The sequence below is a fragment of the Hemicordylus capensis genome, chromosome 16 (assembly GCF_027244095.1).
Source record: "Hemicordylus capensis ecotype Gifberg chromosome 16, rHemCap1.1.pri, whole genome shotgun sequence".
Classification (NCBI taxonomy): domain Eukaryota; kingdom Metazoa; phylum Chordata; class Lepidosauria; order Squamata; family Cordylidae; genus Hemicordylus; species Hemicordylus capensis.
In genome coordinates this window covers 9,099,583-9,120,684 of record NC_069672.1, presented here as the reverse complement: position 1 = coordinate 9,120,684, position 21,102 = coordinate 9,099,583, and the positions used below count along the sequence as shown (strand labels likewise).

The 21,102-nt window shown below is 50.9% G+C and overlaps 1 protein-coding gene across 4 annotated transcripts in view; it reads left to right on the top strand.

The window, feature by feature from the left end:
• Nucleotides 1-277: 277 nt before the first annotated feature.
• The window catches only part of ARHGEF16 (Rho guanine nucleotide exchange factor 16), a 35,748-nt gene continuing 14,923 nt past the window's right edge, over nucleotides 278-21,102 (top strand). The window contains exons 1-8 of one of the 4 annotated variants that reach the window (XM_053281152.1): nucleotides 3,301-3,340; nucleotides 3,977-4,077; nucleotides 8,878-9,459; nucleotides 14,238-14,289; nucleotides 15,234-15,406; nucleotides 18,919-18,975; nucleotides 19,382-19,542; nucleotides 20,899-21,051. In XM_053281152.1, coding sequence (XP_053137127.1) covers nucleotides 8,899-9,459; nucleotides 14,238-14,289; nucleotides 15,234-15,406; nucleotides 18,919-18,975; nucleotides 19,382-19,542; nucleotides 20,899-21,051 — 1,157 coding nt within the window. In that variant the 5' untranslated portion in view covers nucleotides 3,301-3,340; nucleotides 3,977-4,077; nucleotides 8,878-8,898. Of the gene's footprint in view, nucleotides 411-2,433; nucleotides 2,766-3,300; nucleotides 3,341-3,976; nucleotides 4,078-8,877; nucleotides 9,460-14,237; nucleotides 14,290-15,233; nucleotides 15,407-18,918; nucleotides 18,976-19,381; nucleotides 19,543-20,898; nucleotides 21,052-21,102 lie in introns of those variants that run through there. The other 3 variants (XM_053281151.1, XM_053281150.1, XM_053281155.1) reach the window with 3 other exon arrangements.

Here is a 21,102-nt window from a genome sequence, read left to right as displayed (position 1 = left end):
TCTATCTAGCTCAGGATTGTCTTCACAGGCTGGCAGCGGCTTCTCCAAGGTTGCAGGCAGGAATCTCTCTCTCTCAGCCCTATCTTGGAGAAGCCAGGGAGGGAACTTGAAACCTTCTGAAACCTTTTAGCATCTTTTAGCCTCGTCTCACCCCAGGGTCCCTTGGCCCAGACTTTTCTTTTGGACACAGTTGGTCCATGGCTGGGGAACAGGCATCACAACCACAAGTAGATGTCCTCTGTTTAAATATCCTTCCCTCCCTGCTTTCAGAGTCGGAGAAGACACAACGGCCTCGATCAACAGATGTCGGGCAGAGACTTCCTGCATGTTGAAGTTGGCGCAGGGCAGGGGAAGGCAATTTCTGGAGAGGACCCAGCAAGAGACGGGGGCCGGATGAACACAGCCATTATGTAAGGAGGCCGGGATATTTCCCCAGCATAAAAAGAGCTTCATAGAAAAGGGCCATTGTTGGGAGGGGGAGAATACCCATGGGAAATCCATCCATATGTGGGGATGGGTGGTTGGTTGGGGTGGTGGTGGTGCTGATCTTGTGGTAGCCAGCATGAATTGTCCCTTTTGCTAAGCAGGGTCTGCCATAATTTGCATTTGGATGGGAGACTACATTTGAGCACCGTAAGATATTCCCCTCTGGGGATGGAGCCGCTCTGGGAAGAGCAGAAAGTCTCAAATTCCCTCCCTGGCAGCATCTCCAAGATAGGGCTGAGAAAGACTCCTGCCTGCAACTGTTAGACCGTCTAGCTCAGTATTGTCTACCCAGACTGGCAGCGGCTTCTCCAAGGTTGCAGGCAGGAGTCTCGAAAGCAGGGGATTGACTTTAAGGGCAGGGGGCGGGTTGCAAACTTACTCATAAACTTAACATAACATAAGAAACATAAACGTAAGTTGCCCATAAACATAACATTAACATAATATTAGAAACATAAGCCCCCCACCAGCAACAGCCACAGCAGGGATGCTGTGTTGGGGGTGGATAGGGCCAGTTGCTCTCCCCACTGCTAAATCAAGAGAATCGCCATTTTGCATATTAACAGCGTGCAATATTTGGAGCGCCTAAACTGAATGGGCTTTCTGGAGTACACTGCAATGTGCAAAGGTATTCAGCAGAGGGCGTGCTGAGACAGCAGAATTACCAGAATCTTGCTGGTCTGGGAAAAGTTTTCAAATGCACAGTCTACCTAAAGGCTTATGCAGGCCTCTTAGGGCCTCTACCCTCAGCAGAGAAATTGCTCTGGTCTCCATTTAGGAGCATGCCGTTCCTTCGAGGTAGGCCACCCCCAGTTGACGTCTGATCTAAAGCCAGGACCATAGCTTGATGGCTCTGTAACACAAGGGAGGAATATCCCCCATTCAGAGTTGGGTGGGAGCATCAGGCATTCTTGAGCTAAAGTGGAGATCTGGATTTCGTCGCAGCTATAGATGATGGGAGTTGTCGTCCAGCACCTGAGGACCCAAGCAGTGTTCGCTCTCACAGGGATTCCGAGATGTTGTTGACTACAATTCCCAGAATCCCCAGCGGCAATAGCTTTTGCTTGAGGATTCTGGGAGTTGTAGTCAACAACATCTGGGAATCCCGGTTGGAAGGAATACTGGACCCAAGGCTGGGAAAGAAGAAAGTTGGACAATGGAGCCTTTGTTCGCTTGCACAGCCTTCTTGAGCTGCAAGAGCTTTGGGGGCCTAGCAGAGTTATTTTGACTTCAGTATGTTGTGTTTTTAAGCATCCAGACAGGGTTTAAAAATAAGGTAGCCAGGTGTTCTGAAATGGCAGTGTTTGGTCCTCAGGAGCTGGTCTTGTGGTAGCAAGCATGCATTGTCCCCTTGGCTAATCAGGGTCTGCCTTGGTTGCATTTGAATGGGAGACTAGAAGTGTGAGCACTGTAAGATATTCCCCTTTAGGGGATGGGGCCGCTCTGGGAAGAGCATCTAGGTTCCAAGTTCCCTCCCTGACAGCATCTCCAAGACAGGGCTGAGAGAGACTCCTGCCTGCAACCTTGGTGAAGCCACTGCCAGCCTGTGCAGACAGTGCTGAGCTAGATGGGCCAAGGGTCTGACCCAGTAGAAAGCAGCTTCCTTTGAGGACTTCTTTCTGAATCCCTTTCCTAGGACAGAGTCGCTAATAGGAGGGAAATAAAATGTTGTCTCTCTTTCTGGGCTGGTAACTTTGGCTGGGGCCGCACTACAACTCCCATCAGCCTCTGCCACAGAGGGTGGTGGCCCGGGGTGATGGGAGTTGTAGTCCAAGCCCCGCTCGATCGCCGGCAAGGTTGCCTGTCGCTGATGCGAGCGCCTGCAAGCAGCCGGCCACTTGGGAACTTTGCGCAAGGGAGCCGATTCAAGAGATTTGTTCTGCCGGAGCTTAAGGAAGTTCAGAGTCAGCCTGTGGAGCAGCCGCCTGCGCGGGGGAAGGAGGCTGCTTTGCGAAAGAGCTCCCCGCCCCGCTCTGTGTGCTTCCCAGCCGGTGAGAGAGAGAGAGGAAAGAAGGAAGGGAAGGAAGGAAGGAAGGAAGGAAAGACGCGCCAGCGCCCACTCCAAGCGCGCAGGGAAGGACTACCCAGAGGGGTGGCTCATTCCAGGCGCCTCCCCGCCGCCCAGTGGAGTCGCCGGGGCTTCTCGGGAGCCCGGCTCGGTTCTCTGGAAGCCGCCGACCCCTCGCCTCCTTCCTCATCCCGGGCTGAGGCGATGGCTCCCGCAGCTGCGCCCGGCGGCTAAATCTTGGAGCGCCAGCATTGTGCATGGAGAGACGCAGGTGAGCGCCGTTGGGGCGCGCTTGGAGAGGGGTCGTCCGTGCGCAAAGGCACCCCGGGAGCGGGAGGGAGGGAGGGAGGGGGATTGCGGAGGGGTCATGGCAGCTCCGGAGGGGGGGAACGCGTCGGCAAGCCCCCCTCCCCACGAAAATTGGCTCCCCCCCCCCTCACCTGCCCTCCTATTTCTGTTTCAGAAAACTTTCTAAGAAGGGAGACCCAGCTCGCTCTCCCCGAAATGCACTTCGCCCTTTCTCTGGGCCCCCGTTCAGTGTTGTGTTCCCGGGTGGGGGAGGGAACGCTGGGGGGGGGGAGACTCAGTTTTGTTCACTGAGGGTGGGGGGAGACTTGTGGGAGTGGCGGCGTCGGGTTTGTGTGTTCTTCGAGCGCGGAGACCGCTTGCCCCGAAATCCCCCTCGAGGGTGGCGGGATCCTTGGAAGCTGCCTCCTCCTGAGTCGGACCCCTGGGCCCTCTAGCTCAGGATCGTCTGCCCTGGCTGGCAGCGGCTCTTCCAGTTCCTGGAAATGCGAGGAACAACTTTACCGCGGGTTTCCTGCGAGGCTTTCCTGCAAGTTCAAGGTCCCCCCCCCCAAAAAAAATGATGCAAAAAGTGGTGGTTGGTTTTTTTTGGCCCCGGATATAAATCGGGTTGCACTCGAAGGTGCAGTTTTTTAGAAATCCTGAAATCTGTGTTAAGTGCTCCTCGATAGCGTTCAGGGACTTCGGGGTAGATTTGGCCGATATGTGAATACAGATGTGAGCTAAAAGCTGGGTGTCAAAAGCTTCCGGGGTTGAACCTGGCTGGGACCTTGTGCATGCAAAGCAGACGCTCTGCCCCTGAGCTCGGCGGGTTCTCCTTCAGTGGAGGTCAGAGCTGAGCCACAGGTGGAACCAGAAGAGTTGGAAGGGAGGAGAGCTAGTCTGGTGGTCGCCAGCATGACTTGTCCCCTTAGCTAAGCAGCGTCCACCTTGGTTGCATTTGAATGGGAGACCACATGAGAGCACTGTAAGATATTCCCTTTAGGGGATGGAGCTGCTCTGGGAAGAGCAGAAGGTTTCAAGTTCCCTCCCTGGCAGCATCTCCAAGGTAGGGCTGAGAGAGAGACTCCTGCCTGCAGCCTTGGAGAAGCCGCTGCCAGTCTGTGAAGACAATACTGAGCTAGATAGACCAATGGTCTGACTCAGTATATGGTGGTTTCCTATGTTCCTATGAAGGCCCCTTCCAACTCGGACAATTCTGTGAGGCTTCAATCCGAAGGGAAACTCCTTGGAAAGAAACCCTGTGGAGACCAAAGAAGCTTTCTGCTGGCTAACGGGTTTGTTCAGGGTTTTGGGTGCAAAACTTCGGAAGTGCTTTGTTTTTAGAATTGGTTGTTGACCCCTTAAAACATAATCAGTCCTGGAGGAGTTCTTCGATGATTTCACATGCAATTCTTGAACTAGTTGTAGCTGAGGTTCCTCCCCTTATTGGGGACTAGAAGGTTGTCAGTGCAACACTGAAGATTTTTTCTTTGCTCTCGCAAACCTCCCCTTTAATTTCTAAGTTTTCCATCAGATGGGGAGGCGAGCTGGTCTTGTAGGGGCAAGCATGAATGGTCTCATAGGAACATAGGCAGCTGCCATATACTGAGTCAGACCCTTGGTCCATCTAGCTCAGCATTGTCCACACAGACTGGCAGCAGCTTCTCCAAGGCTGCAGGCAGAAATCGCCCTCAGCCCTATCTTGGAGATGCTGCCAGGGAGGGAACTTGGAACCTCCTGCTCTTCCCAGAGCGGCTCCATCCCATCAGGGGAATATCTTCCAGTGATCACACATGGAGTCTCCCATTCATATGCAACCAGGGCAGACCCTGCTTAGCTAAGGGGACAAGTCATGCTTGCTACCACAAGACCAGTTCTCTTCTCTTTGCTAAGCAGGGTTTCCCTTGGTTTGCATTTGAATGGGAGACTCCCTGTGGGCTTTGTAAGATATGCCCCGGATCAGACATAGCCGGACCTTGGTGCCGAAGGTCCCAGGATCAATCCCTGGCAGCATCTCCAGGTAGGGCTGGGCGAGACTCCTGCCTGAAATCTGGGAGAGCTGCTGCCAGTCAGAGTAGACAATACTGAGCTAGATGGACCGATGGTTTGACGTGGAATAAGGCCGCTTCCTGTGTTCCTAACCCTAAAGGTCCCTTTCCCTTTTACGGATCATTCTCTTCCTCTGGTGTTGATGTCGAGTTACCTGTTTATTTCCAGCCCTGGCAGCCTTTAACCCCAGCCTGGCACTCAGCAGTTTAATAAAGCTGAGTGTGCATTATAGATTGCACTGACCACCCCCTTTTTTAGGGTGAGTCAATCCCATTATTACCATAATACTGAGAGATTGACTGGTCGACTTTTACTTTTACTTTGTACTTTTACTGGTCTGCTTTCGTAACTGAGGCGACACCCACTGGAACTTGCCGACTCGCTCGTTCCACCTCTGCACGCCACTAGCCCTCATTGAGGAAACGATACGTGTCGAGATCCTTGTTTGTTTCTTTCCCGCGTGGGTTTCAAGGCAGAAAGCTAGGCCTGATGACTTGATCTATACACCCTGGTTAGGTACACGTTTCCTCAGAAGTAAGTCCCACAGAATCCAGTGGGACTTACTCCCAAGGAAGCATGCTCCGGGTTGCAGCTGGAGATATCTTACTGGGAGGAAAACAGGACACAAAACAGTGACCAGTGCTATGCTAAAAGAAAAATTTCCCTGCAAACCTAGAATCTTAAGCTCAGGGTTCTCAAATGTAGATCCCCAGATGTTCTTGGACTACAACTCCCATCGCCCCCTGCCACAGTGGCAGGGGTGATGGGAGTTGTAGTCCAAGAACATCTGGAGAGAACCTCTGCTCTTTCCTTCCCAGTTAGCGCGGCTGTTATGCCTCATTCAAGTCTGAATCTTCCTTTGAAACGTGGTCACCTTTTTGTTGCCCTAACCTGGGTGGGATCCTTCTCCCGGCCTGCCTTTTGCCATGCCCAGACCTGCCAGCCGGGAAATCGGAGGGTGTTCCCTTCCCAAGGTCAGGGCTGGAAGGAATGCTGTTCAGTAAATAAAGCGGTGCACCTTGCCTGCCAGATAACATGTCCTAGCAGGTGTCAGTTGTGAAAAAAATAATTGCAAGCATCAATTAACTGGCCTCGTTTTCACTGAGATGGTGAACCTGTGACTGGCCTATACGACTTCAGCCTGCAAAAGGATTTTTTTAAAAAAGTATTTATATCCCGCCCAAAACTCACATCTCTGGGTCGGCTTGTGAGGAGAGCTGGTCTTGTGGTAGCAAGCATGACTTGTCCCCATAGCTAAGCAGGGTCTGCCCTGGTTGCATCTGAATGGGAGACTTGATGTGTGAGCACTGTAAGATATTCCCCTCAGGGGATGGAGCCGCTCCGGGAAGAGCATCTAGGTTCCCAGTTCCCTCCCTGGCAGCATCTCCAAGATAGGGCTGAGAGAGATTCCTGAGAGATTCCTGCCTGCAACCTTGGAGAAGCCGCTGCCAGTCTGTGAAGACAATACTGAACTAGATAGACCAATGGTCTGACTCAGTATATGGCAGTTTCCTATGTCCCTATGTTCCTAATAAAATACAAACTACCACAACAAAAAGGCTAAAATCACAATAATTTAGAATTTAAAACCATGTTAAAACCTGTCAAAACAGTATCTAATTCAAAGCCTGGGTGAACAGATGTGCCTTGACAGACTTTTTAAAAGTTGTCAGAGATGGGGAGGCTCTTATTTCACTAGGGAGTGCATTCCAAAGCCTCGGGGCAGCAACAGAGAAGGCCCTGCTGGATATGCATCCAGACCTCTTCCAAATTCATCACTATAGGCTGCATGTGCCTGTTTGCACAGTCCTGTAAGTTGAGGCCCGGCTGTGCTTTCTTGCACAACTAAAATGCCAATACAATCTGCAGAGGTGAGTGTAGGGTTTCCGCTCAGATCTTTTCCCCCTGGGGGTGGCCTCTCTTTGCATTTCTTTGAATTGTCCCCTTAGCTAAGCAGGGTCCACCCTGGTTGCATAAGAAAGGGAGACCTGAGGTGTGAGCACTGCAAGATATTCCCCTCTGGGGATGAAGCCGCTCTGGGAAGAGCAGAAGGTTCCAAGTTCCCTCCCTGGCAGCATCTCCAAGATAGGGCTGAGAGAGAGATTCCTGCCTGCAACCTCGGAGAAGCCGCTGCCAGTCTGTGAAGACAATACTGAGCTAGATAGACCAAGGGTCTGACTCAGTATATGGCAGCTTCCTATGTTCCTAATGGGTATGCATATTCGGAGAACCTCCTTTAGATAAGGGGTTAATCATCGCCTTTGTGTTCTCCCTTCCTGCCACAAAGAACTCTTCCAACCAGAGCTGAGCCTTGCAAATTCATCAGACTGGTTGGACCACTTTTTGTGCTGAAGAATGAGCACCTACGACCTTTGTGTTGAGTTTCAAACACTCTAGGAAGGAGGAGGGTTTGTGTGTGTGTGTTTTTCCCCACCTGCTCCTGAGTAAATATTTTGTTAGAGGGTGAGCCGGTTCAGTACTGGGAACCGTTTTCTTATTCCTTCTGCTAAGTAGAGAGCTCTGTGAACTTTGTTGTTGTTGACGATGTTGAAAAGCAGTGTATAAACATATCAATAGCACCACCACTAAGTATACGTTTTCAGTTATTGAATTCTAAACGGAATGGAGTGTATTGGCAGAAAGCCAATGTGTGAAGTCAGAAAATGTTTTCCCAAAAAGCTGGAAGTGTTATGATCCTTGTGGGTGGCTAACCAGAGTGCCTGTGGGTGAGTGGGAGAGTGAAAAGCCCAAGGGGCCAAAAAGCCCGAGAAATGTCCAAGTGTCAGTCAGAGGGACGGAATGTTCCCAGACCCATAGTGCAGTAAACAGACAAGCCAGTGGGGCAAAGCTGATGGAACTCAGTGGCAGCGAGGGAGGAGGGCTTGAACAAACAGAGCAGGAAATGTCTCTGCTTGAAGAACAAAAGTTTGGGGCAGTGTGCAAATGTGATAAAATAAATAAATAAATAATGTTATTTTTAAAAAATGGGGGAAAAGAACGCTCCCTCCAGACAGTCACAACCTGTTCTGCTTCTGAGGGGGAAAGAAGCCTAAAACTTGAACCAGGCACAGGCTCAGGTAACGCATGCCTGCCAGGGCTATTGCCAAGACTGCAAACCACACTGAGAAATTTTCTGGGTTTTTCCATCACAGCAGCCCTGACTTCTGATCTTCAAGAAATGTCATTCTGTTTCTTGTTATACAGTCCAGGTTCAAGCCTTAGGCTCTTATATACTGGCAGGTGTTAAACAATTTTCCCCCATCCTGTGTTTCCTCATTCATGTGAAACCTATATATTTTACAAATAGAGTTGATTCTGCTTTTTAAAAAAATGGATTTGTTGTTCTAAGTGTTTTGCCTCTTTATGGTCTTTGGATTGGGGAAAAAAACTATTTTTTGATGTATATTTCTGGGACCTAGAATGCAGGATACAGAGTCATAGGGACACAGGAAGGTTTCATATACTGAGTCTGACCCTTGATCCATCTAGTTCAGCATTGTCTACCCTGACTGGCAGCGGCTTCTCCGAGGTTGCAGGCAGGAGTCTCTCTCAGCCCCCTCAACAAGCACGCAAATGATCTTCCCAGAGCAGCCCCATCCCCTACGAGGAATATCTGGGACAAAATTGGGAAAGGAGATACAAAATTTTGATATTTCCCTCCTCCCAGCTTCTCTGTCCTATGTATGTGATTCAGAAAGAAGTCCTCCTGGGAATATAGGAAGCTGCCTACTGAGCCAGGCCATTCATCCATCTAGCTCAGGATTTTCTACCCAGACGGGCAGCGGCTCCTCCAAGGTTGCAGGCAGGAGTCTCTCTCTCAGCCCTGTCTTGGAGATGCTGCCAGGGAGGGAACTTGGAGCCTAGATGCTCTTCCCAGAGTGGCTCCATCCCCTGAGGGGAATCTCTTCCAGTGCTCACACTTCTAGTCTCCCATCCAAATGCAAACCGGGGTGGACCCTGCTTAGCCAAGGGGACAATCCACGCTTCCGCCCACAAGCCCAGCTCCCCTCTCTGATCCCTGCTCTCTCTCTCCTCCTCCTCCGTAGGCACCCTAAAGCCACAACATCATGTCTCAGCGGCATTCCGACTCCTCCCTGACCGACAAAACCCTTCTCCTGGCCCGCCAGCTGAGCTCGGACCCGCCCCTCGGCCCCGGCGGGGGGTCTCCGCATCGGAAGTGTGGCTCGCTGGCGGTGCTGGACAATGCCGCCTTCCTGGGCGAGCGCTCGCCCTCTCCCACCGGCCCGCGCCAGATCGTGCTCAGCACCGAGAGCCCGGCCGCCCTCAAGGTGGGCACCCAGCAGCTCATCCCCAAGGGCCTGGCCGAATGCCCCAAGGCCAAGCCCCCCTTCCGCCACCAGAGCTTCTCCTCCGGCCTCCCGGGCAAGGAGGCCGCCCGCTACGACCCCAAGCGCCTGTCCGCCCCCAGCATCTCGCTCGAGGGTCCGGAGGAGGTCGATTCGGACAGCGGCGCCCTGAAGCGGAACTTGCGGAGCATGTCGTATCGGGCCGCCATGAAGGGCTTGCGGGACGGGGAGGAAGCCGAGGCGCCGAAGCCCGTCTCGGCCCTGAAGCCGCTCCCCGAAGAACCCAGTGCTCCCGGAGCTCGGAGCCCCGGAAGAAATAAGGTAGGCTCTGGCCACAGGTCGTGTGGTCCTTTTTTTTATTATGGAGAGGAAAACGAGCCGATGTTGAAACATAGGAAGCTGCTGTATACCGAGTCTGACCCTTGGTCCCTCCAGCTCAGCGTTGTCTACACTGACCGGCAGCGGCTCTCCAAGGTTCCAGGCAGGCGTTCAGACAGGCTGCACTTGGAGAATCCATAGTTAAGAGGCAGGGTATCTACTTCCCTGCGGATTCAATCCTGGCGGCGTGGCTGGGAGAGACTCTTGCCTGAAACCTTGGAGAGCTGCTGCCAGTCAGTGTAGACAATACTGAGCTAGTTGGGCCAGTGGTCTGACTCACTCTGGCAGTGCCATACGTTCGTCAGGAATATCCATAGTTCACCAGTATAGCCTCTGTCCTGCACGCCGGAGGCCCCCTGATTTAATCCTGGCAGCGTGGCCGGGAGAGACTCCTGCCCGAAACCTTGGAGCGCTGCTGCCAGTCAGTGCTGACAGTCCTGAGGTGGAGGATCAATGGTCCTTACATGTCTGAACTGAGCCTTTGGCTTTCACACACACCCCTACTCTTCTATGCAGTTGCCTTTCCTGCACAGAATCCTCTTCCGTCTCCAAACGTGCATCCGAGTTTATCTGTCATAGATGGGGCGAGTGTTGGAAGAACTCTGCTTCCTGCAGCTGGTCTTAATTACCCTTCCCGTTTGCTGGTGTACGGCCAGAGGAAGGTTAGGGGTCAAAGGGCATTAGAAAGCAAACACTCTTCACTCCCCAGCTGCCGACGGGGGACAGCCGGCCCTTGAGATGGGGCGGGGTGTGGGGCACGGCTCTGCAGTATCTTTGGGAACCAGAGAGTTAATGGGCCCCGTTTGACGATTCCTTCAGGATTTCAGCAAGTTGAGTGTGGAGCTGGGGTGGGGGACAGGGGACGGACAGTTGCGGCTTTCCCAGCACAGGCATTTTGTAACTGATCCCATCTTGGGAATGTTTAGTGAGTAGGAAAGCCTGGCAGAAGATATCTGCTAGAGTTCACGGGCTCATCCTGGAGAGATCCGAGCCAGCTGCCTTGGCTTTGGCTCTTTACAACTCCGAGGAGTAAACTCTACTTTAAGCAAATGGTTCTCAAGCTTGGGTTTCTGGACGTGGTTGGACTACAACTCCCATCATCCCACAATGGGCAGAGCAGGGGATGGTGAGACTCAAACCGCCATCCGGGGGCCCATGTTTATTTGTATCCGTTTCTGTTATTTATACATGTATATCCCGCTCTTCCTCCATGTGTGGTGCACGTCCATCCTCACGACAACCCTGTGAGGTACGCTCAGCTGAGAGAGGAGTGACTGGCTCAAAGTTATCCCCTACTAACTGGGCAAAGAGGCACCTTTAAAAAAATCAGGGCACAAAATGCGCATGGATTCAAATCGATTCAGTTTGGAACCCCTGGCGATTCGTCCGCATCGATTCGAATGCATCTCCACCCTGTTCTGTGGTTCCGAATCGAATTTGATTCGAGTTGATTCATGCAAATTTTGTGCACGCCCCTGCTCTGAAATCCCTTTTATAAAAAGCCCTGCTTCTCGGCAGTGGCGCTTTGAATGTGGCATTTGCGAAAAGGACTTTCCGATTTGGCCGAACCATGCGGGAAAAACGGCACGGTCTCCTAAGTTTGTTGCAGGATGTTACGTAGCATGAGTTTCGGATCGCCTACGTGCCTCAGCATGTGCGGCACGGGGTTGTTCCACCACAGAGAAACGCTGCAGGTATAATTTGAGGGCTGTTGGGGCAAAGGTGAAGGGAAGTTAAACTTGAGTCACGGAGGGTACTTTCCACCCACACCGCACTTTGAAGTCCAAACCAAGGGGACCCAGCGTGCGAGGTCTGTGTCGTGCTTTGAAAAAATTGTATCGGGGGGAGTATCCGACTCGAATCACTTCCTTGAGTTTTCAGCAGCCTTTGCTTTGAGCTCACGCCTCTTTGCACAAGCTCCCGTGCAGGAAGGCTGGTGTTTTAGAATGGAAAGCAAAAGCGGCCTTCGACTGAGTCAGACCCTTGGTCCATCCAGCTCAGTATTGTCAGCACTGACTGGCAGCGGCTTCTCCAAGGTTACAGGCTGGGGTTTTCCAGCCTGTAACCTTGGAGAAGGGAGATGCTGGGAATTGAACCTGGGACCTTCGACATTGAAAAGGAGAGGCTCTACCATTGAGTTACAGCCCCTCTCCAGATGAAGATATGAAGCTGCCTTCTACTGAGTCAGGGCACTGGTCCATCTAGCTTAGGATTGCCTGCACTGACAGGCAGCATGGTTTCAGACAGGAGTCTTTCCCAGCCCTACTTGAAGATGCTGCCAGCATCTGGGGCCTTTTGCATGCAGAGCAGATGCTCTGCCACTGTGGCACGTAGGTACCTAGAGAGCTGCCGTCTACTGAGTCTGACCTTTGCTCCATCTAGCTCAGCATTGTCTACACTGACTGGCAGCGGCTCTCCGTGGTTTCAGGCAGGAGTCTCTCCCAGCCCTACCTGGAGATGAAGACACCCCAGAAAGTGTGTCTTGCCCCTAATTCTATGAGTCAAACAGCCTCTCTGAATTTCTCCATCTACTTCTGGATTTGAGGGCTCGCTAAGACTAGGAGAGCTGGTCTTGTGGCCGTGGGCATAACTTGTCCCCTTTGCTAAGTAGGGTCCACCCTGGTTTGCATTTGAATGGGAGACTAGAACTGTGAGCACTGTAAGAGATTCCCCTTCAGGGATGGAGCCGCTCTGGGAAGAGCAGATGGTTCCAAGTTCCCTCCCTGGCTTCTGCAAGATAGGCCTGAGAGAGACTCCTGCTTGCAACCTTGGAGAAGCCGCTGCCAGTCTGGGTAGACAATCCTGAGCGAGATGGACCCGGGGTCAGACTCGGTGGAAAGCATTTTCCGATGTGCCTAATTGTTCTGCTTTGTATCAACGTCTAGCAGCTTTTAAGAGAGAGAGAAAAGGTGTTTTGAGGTTGGAAGCGAAAGAGTAAATAACGTAACACTGACTGGTGTTTGTTTTCCTCGGCCCAAATCCGGATTATCCCCCGCCTCTCTATGATATCAGGACATGGGTCAAAGCCGGCCACGGAGCAGAGCGGCACTCAGCCAGTCTTTAAGGAACAGCAGCCGGACGTAAAGAGACCGGCTGTCCCGGGCTCAGACTTATGAAATCCTGAGCAACTTTTTTTCTTTTCTCTTTGCACAAACGACAGGGGACGGAGAATGAGGGTGAGGAAGTTTGTGTTAACCCCTAATCATGTCCACTGCAGGTTTCCCAGATGTTGTTGACTACAACTCCCAGCATTCTCAGCCAAAGGCTGTTGCAGCTGCAGGTGATGGGAGTTGTAGTCAACAACATCTGGGGATTTCTGTTACAGCAAACACTGACCGTTATGAGCCAGCATAGCATTGTGGTTAGAGTGTTGGACTAGGACCGGGAAGACCCGCATTCGAATCCCCATTCCACCATGAAACTCACTGGGTGACTCTAGGCCAGTCATGTATCCCTCAGCCTAACCTACCTCACAGGGTTGTTGTGAGGATAAAATAAACAACTATGTACTCTGAGCTTCTCGGAGGAAGAGCGGGATATAAGTGTAAATAAAATGATAATCTGCTTTTCTACAAATACAAAGTTCACAACACTTAGCTAAGCACTTTCCAGAGCATGCCCTCTCATAGGAACATAGGAAGCTGCTTTATACCGCGTCAGGCCATTGGTCCCTTTAGCTTAGTTTTGCCGGCATGCAAAGTCGATGCTCTTCCCTTGAGTTATGGATGTGCCTGACGGACACGCGACACTGCCTACTGAGTCAGTCCATTGGCCCATCGAGCTCAGTATTGCCTACACGGACTGGCAGCAGTTCTCCCAGATTTCAGGCGGGAGTCTTGCAGAAGTGGCCACAGTTACCCATGCCTTAGTCAGGAAATTTGAATATATCTATCTCAGTCAGCTGCTCAAGGCTTCGAACTTGGAATTCATCCATCTTAGTCAGCTGCTCTGCTTCCTGGATTTGGAATGTGTGCACCCATAACTCTTCATTTCTTCAGTGACCCATGAGGTTTATTATCAAAGACATCAAGGATACATCAAAGAAATATTAGTAACTATAGCCTCTGGGTCCATATAGGAGCCTGGCTCCTCCTCTGTGCACAATATGTTTGACAGCAATATATGAATATATGGACTGATTATACCATTTATTTAGTATTTATTTTTCCACTGCGTTTGTGTGTTACATCAACACGGTATTCTGATTGTGATTTCTTAGTCAGGTCATGGCTGGATTACTGTAATGCGCTCTACATGGGGCTGCCCTTGAAGAATATCCGGAAACTGCAGCTAGTGCAAAATGCGGCAACTAGGGTTTTATCTGGAGTGTTCCGCTGGGATCACATCACACCCATTCTGAAAGACTTGCACTGGCTGCCAGTTTGTTTCTGGGTCCAATTCAAGGTGCTGGTTTTGACCTTCAAAGCCCTTAACGGGCTGGTCTAGAAGACCCATCTAAGGTGCCTTTCGATTCTCAGTGTACGTTCTGCAGGAAAGACACATGGAGGACCTGTTGACACTGTGTACGTTTTTGATTTGGGAACAAAATCAATGCCTACGGCATGCCTGTTTGTTCAGCTCCCATTCTGACTAATACCCCCATGTGCAAATCACAATGCAGTTATCACAATGCCAAGTGAACGGAACCAGGTTGCTGTCTGGTTTGTGTGCTGATGAATATCTCTCTCTCTCTCTCTCTCTCTTTCTCTGACCATCAACAGCGAACCTTTGGGCGGAAGCGGGTGCAGAGGCACGGAGGCTCCTTCAAGGATGGTGAGTGCAGACACCTGGAACCCGCCCAGGAAGTAACTCTGCAAAGCTTCAGTTTCCAATTCAGTTTGGAAGCAACCGGACCCCATTCAAGCAGATTGCTGGTTTGGTCCAGAGCGAAGCTGCTAGGGCTGGGACAAGGTGGTGCAAAGAGAGAAAGATGTTGTGGCACTCAAGTTTTGGGCCCCCAAACCCAATTGGGGGGGGGGGTTTCTCAATTTTGGGTCCCCGGATGATGGTGGACTACAACTCCCATCGCCCCAAGCCAAGAAGGCATTCATGGGGGGGGTATTGGAGTTGTAGTCCACCATCATCTGAGGACCCAAAATTGAGAACCCCCGGTCTAAGTTGTGGGCTGTGGCTAGCAATTACTGCTATGTGTGGAAATGTATGAATTCCCGTTAGGAATGATCCATGTCCTTATAGTAATGTATCCCCAGAGTTGGAAGAAAAGGCTCCATTTTCTTCTTCTTCTATGTAAACTGCTCTGAGAACATTCTAACAGAAGTTGAGGAGAGCTAGTCTGGTGGTAGCAAGCCCGACTTGTCCCCCCAGCTAAGCAGGGTCTGCCCTGGTTGCATTTGAATGGGAGACTAGAAGTGTGAGCACTGGAGGATCTCCACCACCCCCCTTAGGGGATAGAGCCGCTCTGGGAAGAACATCTATGTTCCAAGTTCCCTCCCTGGCAGCATCTCCAAGAGAGGGCTGAGAGAGACTCCTGCCTGCAACCTTGGAGAAGCTGCTGCCAGTCTGTGGAGACAATACTGAGCTAGATAGACCAGTGGTCTGACTCAGTACATGGCAGCTCCCTATGTTCCTAACATTTGTTGGAAAGCGGTACATGCATATTAGTAGTCATAGGAACCAAGAGAGATTGCAGCTATCCTTCTGCAATCGGAGATGTCCCCGGTCTCTGTGTGATTTCCCTGCCCCAATTTCCCCTCCAGATCCCCGTTTGTATCAAGAGATCCGCGAGAGAGGCCTCAACGCCATCAGCCACGAGTCGGACGACGACCTGCTAGAGGTGGAATCCATTCCCGAGGATTCGCCCGCCTTGGACGCCATCATCATGGTGAAGAGCTACCGGCCTGCCCACGTCACTTGGAGCCAACTACCTCAGGTAGGAAGGAGAGGTAACCAGCGAGGAGGAAGGAAACCTTTGCGGCAGTCACCCATGAAACCCATTGGGCCAGTTGCTTTCTTTCAGCCCGGCCAACCTTTACAGGGTTGGTGTGAAGATAAAATATGTGGGATTATATATGCCACCTTGAGTTCTTGGGAAGTACTTTTTTCATATAGTTTAGAACCATAAGGCCACTGGAGGGATGCTGTGCTAGGGTTGGATAGGTCCAGTTGCTCTCCCCCTGCTAAATATAAGCAGATCACCACTTAAAAAAGTGTCTCGTTGCTCAGTTAGCAGGGGTTCTAATGTGGGAGCAATAATAAAGCAACATAATAATCTCAACAGTCTTGTGACACTAGGTTAGGCCAAAAAGTGGGGTTGGATCACCCAATGAGATCTTCACAGCCGGTGGGCATTCGGATATGGGTCTTTCTCGACTCAGACACGCTCTAACCACTACACCGCATAGCTTCCGGTCTTGTGGAACAGAGTTCACTTCCTGGCTTCGTCAAAGCAAGTTGGTGATTGAATGGGGTCCGCTTTGGCTTTATTTCGGGCAATATAGGAAGCTGTTTAATACTGAGTCAGACCCTTGGTCCATCTAGCTCAGTATTGTCTACCCAGACTGGCAGTGGCTTCTCCAAGGTTGCAGGCAGGAGTCTCTCTCAGCCCTATCTGGAGATGCTACCAGAGAGGGAACGTGGGACCTTTTGCATGCAAGCCGGCAGGTGCTCTCCACAGAGGGGCCCCGTCCCCTGAGGGGAAGATCTTACAGTGCTCACATGTCATCTCCCCTTCAAATGCAAACCAGGGCAGACCCTGCTTAGCAAAGGAGACAATTTATTTATTTGATTTATTTGATTTCTGTCCTGCCCTTCCAAAAATGGCTCAGGGCGGTTTACACAGAGAAATAATAAATAAATAACATGGATCCTTGTCCCCAAAGGGCTCACAATCTAAAAAGAAACATAAGATAGACACCAGCAACAGTCACTGGAGGTACTGTGCTGGGGGTGGATAGGGCCAGTTACTCTCCCCCTGCTCAATAAAGAGAATCACCACTTTAAAAGGTGCCTCTTTGCCCAGTTAGCAGGGCTTCCTGCCAGAAGACCAGCTCTCCTCCAGCCCCCTTGGGAAGAGGGAACCCGCTTCTGCAGTTCCTGATGGGAGGCCCTGTCTGGAAAGGGAGGTTCTTTCTAAGGAAGAATGGGGCAGGATGTTCCCCCCACATTGGGAATGCACCCCCCGGCAGCTCCCGGGGTGTGTCGTGCTTGCGAAAACTGTCTGCCTTGCCCGCTTCTTGGGCCAATATTTGCACTTTAGCCTCCCTGCCCATCCCAGGTGGCCACCACGACACTTTCTGGAAGTCCCCTGGAGGAGTTGATCAGAGGGCAACGTTCAGCCCGGGTGGCATGAGCCGAAGGAGGGGCCGCCTCCAGGACTGCTCCCCCTGCCGACTCCCTTTTCTCCTCCCACCCCAGCTTTCCCGTTTTGCAAATAAACTCTACGGACTTCCTCTTGAGGTAGGACCAAAGTCCGACTGTCTGAGCAGGGTTGGTTCAGATTGGCTGAGCCTGCCTCTCTCTTTGCCTTGGCTGGGCTGGGTGACGGCGAACTCCTAGACGAGGGCCTGCTAAGGGACATAAAAATATCTGGCCCAATCAGTGTGGGCGGCTCCACGATACCCAAGGCTGGCTTGTTTCCGGTGACATAATCCTCAGCTCTGGATACGGTGAATTCGTAAGCTGTCAGAATCCACCTTCAGGCAGTTCCGATGGCTTTCTAAAAGGATTAGATAGATTCATAGATCTCCAACCAGTGGCTATGTTCTCTTCGTGCTCTTCGCCATGCAAAGCACTAATCATTTTCCTCTTTGCAAAATGTGTGATTGCCTTACGGAACTCCCTGCCACCGGATGTGGTGACTTGTTTTTTACTGTTTGTTTTTTTAAAAAATTATTTATATTTTAATTGTATTCTCCCCCCCCCCCCGTTGTTGTGCTGGTCATAGACCGTAATAAACTTTGAATGAATGAATGAGTGGTGACGGCCCTTTACTAAACCCTTGGGTTTAGTTGCACAGCTTTTGGCCCTTCTGCAGAGGTTGGACTACAACTCCCATCGCCCCTAGCTATTGGCCACTATGGCCAGTGATGATGGGAGTTGTGATCCAACAGCAGCTGGAGAACTGAAGTTTTGAAGCTCTGGTTTAGATAGTTTTAGGCACATGCATTGGGCACATTCATGGTCTATTGGCAGCTATCGTCCCCAATAGCTAAATGACACCACCATGTTCAGAGGCAGCCTACCTGTGAGTACCTGTTGCTAAGGAGCAAACCGGTCAGGGATTTGTTGCCTTTATGCCTATATAGGTGGGCTCCCTGGATCAGCCTGGTTGACTGATTATTACCTTTAAAGCCCTGAACGGCTTAGGCCCAGGTTACCTTAGAGAGCGCCTTCTTCTGCATGATTCCCCACCGCACATTAAGGTCATCTGAGGAGGTCCGTCTCCAGTTACCACCGGTACGTCTGGTGGCGACTCAGAGAAGGGCCTTCTCTGTAGCTGCTCCCGGGCTGTGGAATGCGCTCCCTGCAGAAATCCATAATCTGAACTCTTTATTGGTTTTTAGGAGAGCCCTTAAGACCTATCTGTTTGGCCTAGCCTTCCAGGGTTTAAAATGATTGAAAAATTGTTTTCAATTGTTTTAAATGGTTGCCCGGGTTCTCCAGGGTTCTTTAGCTGTTGAATCATTGAATTGGTTTTATTCTGTTATTATAGTTTTGGTTTTAACTGTTAACTGGTTTTAATTGGTTTTATTCGGTTGTAAACCGCCCTGAGCCATTTTGGAAGGATGGTATATAAATTGAATGAATAAATAAATACAGATTCTGTGGAGGACTCCCATTCTCCTAGGTTTTCTGGCTTGTTGGATTCTTTAATATGCACTGCTGCTCAATCCACCCCTCCCTGTCCTTTCTGTAGAGTTTGTATCCAGGAATATCAGTGTCCCTCTGCTTCTTACCGTTCCACCAGGTTTCCATTATGCCCGCTATATGCCATATATCCACACTTATATCATCTATGTATGGATGATGGAGAGGAGAGCTGGTCTTGTGGTAGCAAGCATGACTTGTCCCATTAGCTAAGCAGGGTCCACCCTGGTTGCATAGGAAAGGGAGACTAGAAGTGTGAACAGCACTGTAAGATATTCCTCCGCTTAGGGGATGGAGCCACTCTGGGAAGAGCAGAAGGTTCCCAGTTCCCTCTGCGGCTTCTTCAAGATAGGGCTGAGAGAGATTCCTGCCTGCAACCTTGGAGAAGCCGCTGCCGGTCTGTGAAGACAATACTGAGCTAGATAGACCAAGGGTCTGACTCAGTATATGGCAGCTTCCTTTGTTCCTATGGATGAAGGGACTCTGAAGGGCTCCTGCAAAGCAAATTGTGTCCCTCTCCTTCTAGGACATGGTTTGATGCTCTGGCCAACACTCATTCGAGGTGCTTTTTGACAGGTTCAGGAAGCTGGTATTCTGGAGCAGATATCCCCTGAGGAACGCAAGCGGCAAGAGGTATGCGAAAGCCACTGGGGATAAAGGGATTTCCCCCCCCCTTACTAGTGCTGGAATGCCAAGCAAAGGGTACACCCGAAGTGATTCCCCCCAAAGAGAGATGGAGTAGAACGACCTCTGAGCATGTACAGAGCGCTTCCCTCAGCTGCCTCCTCCCGTTGGGTTTGATTTTTAGAACTGAGGTGCAACATTGCCTTCCAAGGCAGCTGAGCTCTAGAAATGTGCCCTCTGGGCACATCACCCCCAGCTGCGATCAACGGTCACTGGGGGGGATGGGATTTGTAGTCCAGCAACATCTGGAGGACCACAGGTTGGAAACAACATCTGGAGGACCACAGGTTGGACCACAGGTTGGAAATGCCTGTACTGTCCCGGTGTTTGGACTATTCTCTGCTTCCTCCTGCAGGCCATTTTTGAGATCATCACCTCCGAGTTCTCCTACATGCGCAGTCTGGACATCCTGGTGAGCCACTTCCTGAAGTCGGAGGAGCTGAGGGCGACCATGTCTCAGATGGACCACCATCACCTCTTCTCCAACATCGCCGACATCCTGGCCGTCAGCAAAAGGTCAGCCTCCAGGGGAGAAAGCATCAGCGGGCTTTCAGAGAGGCTGTGGTGGTTCGAGCCTTGTGTTTCTGATCCCTGGTCTTCGTGGTTCCCCTCGGCCCCCAAGCTGACCGGATGAACTTGGGCTGGTTATATAATGTGTGTGTCTGAGCCGTATTCCTTGGCTTGGTCTGTAGAAATAAGCCATGCACAAACCCGCAGTGAATGGCTCCAAGCTAGAGATGTGCGAATTGATTCGAATGTGAATCAAATCAGCCTGTTTGGGGCCAATTCGGTTCAGGTTTGAATCGAATGGGCCTCTTTTGATTCGAAATCGAATCGGAAAATTTGATTCATGCAAATCCCTACTCAGAGCCTCGAATCTCATCTGCCAGTCATCTCACTGCCTCCTGACCTCCTCCAGAAAGGAAGAGGCTCATAGCCTCACCTAGCTCCCTGCTGCTTCCACTTTCATGAGTGGAAACATGTATTATATTAGAGCCTTTTAAAAAAACACAACGTAAGTATTCTTGGAGTGTGTGTGTGAATATGAATGAGTCTAATGATCAAAAGTGACATTGTGGGCCTGGGCTATGGATCGTTTCAGCACCAAGCAACACCCTGGCAGTATAAATCCGAGACAACCAAAAGACACACCTTATTCACAAAGCATAGAATTAACCCGTGGAACTCCCTGCTGCAGGACATTTCATTGGGCCACTAGCTGAAATAGCTTCCGACAGGAATTTGACAAATTTACATAGGAGCAGAGGTCCCTCTGCTGCCATAGCTAAGTGGAGCCTCCATGTTCAAGAACAGTAAGCCACTGAATACCGGAATACCAGGGAGCAAGGGTGTGAGAGGGCTGCTGTGATAACTGGGCAAACCCCTGCAAACTGGGCAAAGAGGCATCTTTTTTAACGTGGCGATTCTCTTTATTTAGCTGGGGGAGAGTAACTGGCCCTCTCCACCCCCGGCACAGTACCTCCAGTGACTGTTGCTGGCATCTGTCTTACGTTTCTTTTTAGATTGTGAGCCCTTTGGGGACAGGGAGCCATATTTATTTATTATTTAATTAATCTATTATTTCTCTATGTGGACTGCTTTAGAAACTTTCGTTGAAAAGTGGCTTATACATATTTGTTGTTGTTGTTGCCTTCTTGATGCTCTCCTGGTGGCCATCCCAGGGATATGTGGTTGGCCCCCGCGGGGAAACGGGATGCTGAATTTCGGTGGGCTCTTCTGGTTTGATCTACCAGAGCTATTCTTATGTCCTTAACCCCTGATTAAGCATACACGGCCCATGGGAATGCATTGCAACAACAATTTCCCCCGTAAAGCGCCTTATTTTCCTCTCCTCTTGTTTTTCTTTGCAAGCTTCTTTGAGGACTTGGAAAAGAGGCACCAGGAGCACATCCAGATCTCGGACATCAGCGACATCTTGGAGGACCACGCGACCAACCACTTCAACCCCTACATCGCCTATTGTTCCAACGAGGTCTACCAGCAGCGGACCCTTCAGAAGCTACTGTGAGTCACTCCAGCCCCACCCTTCTCAATCCGCTTAAGAATCCTTAAAGT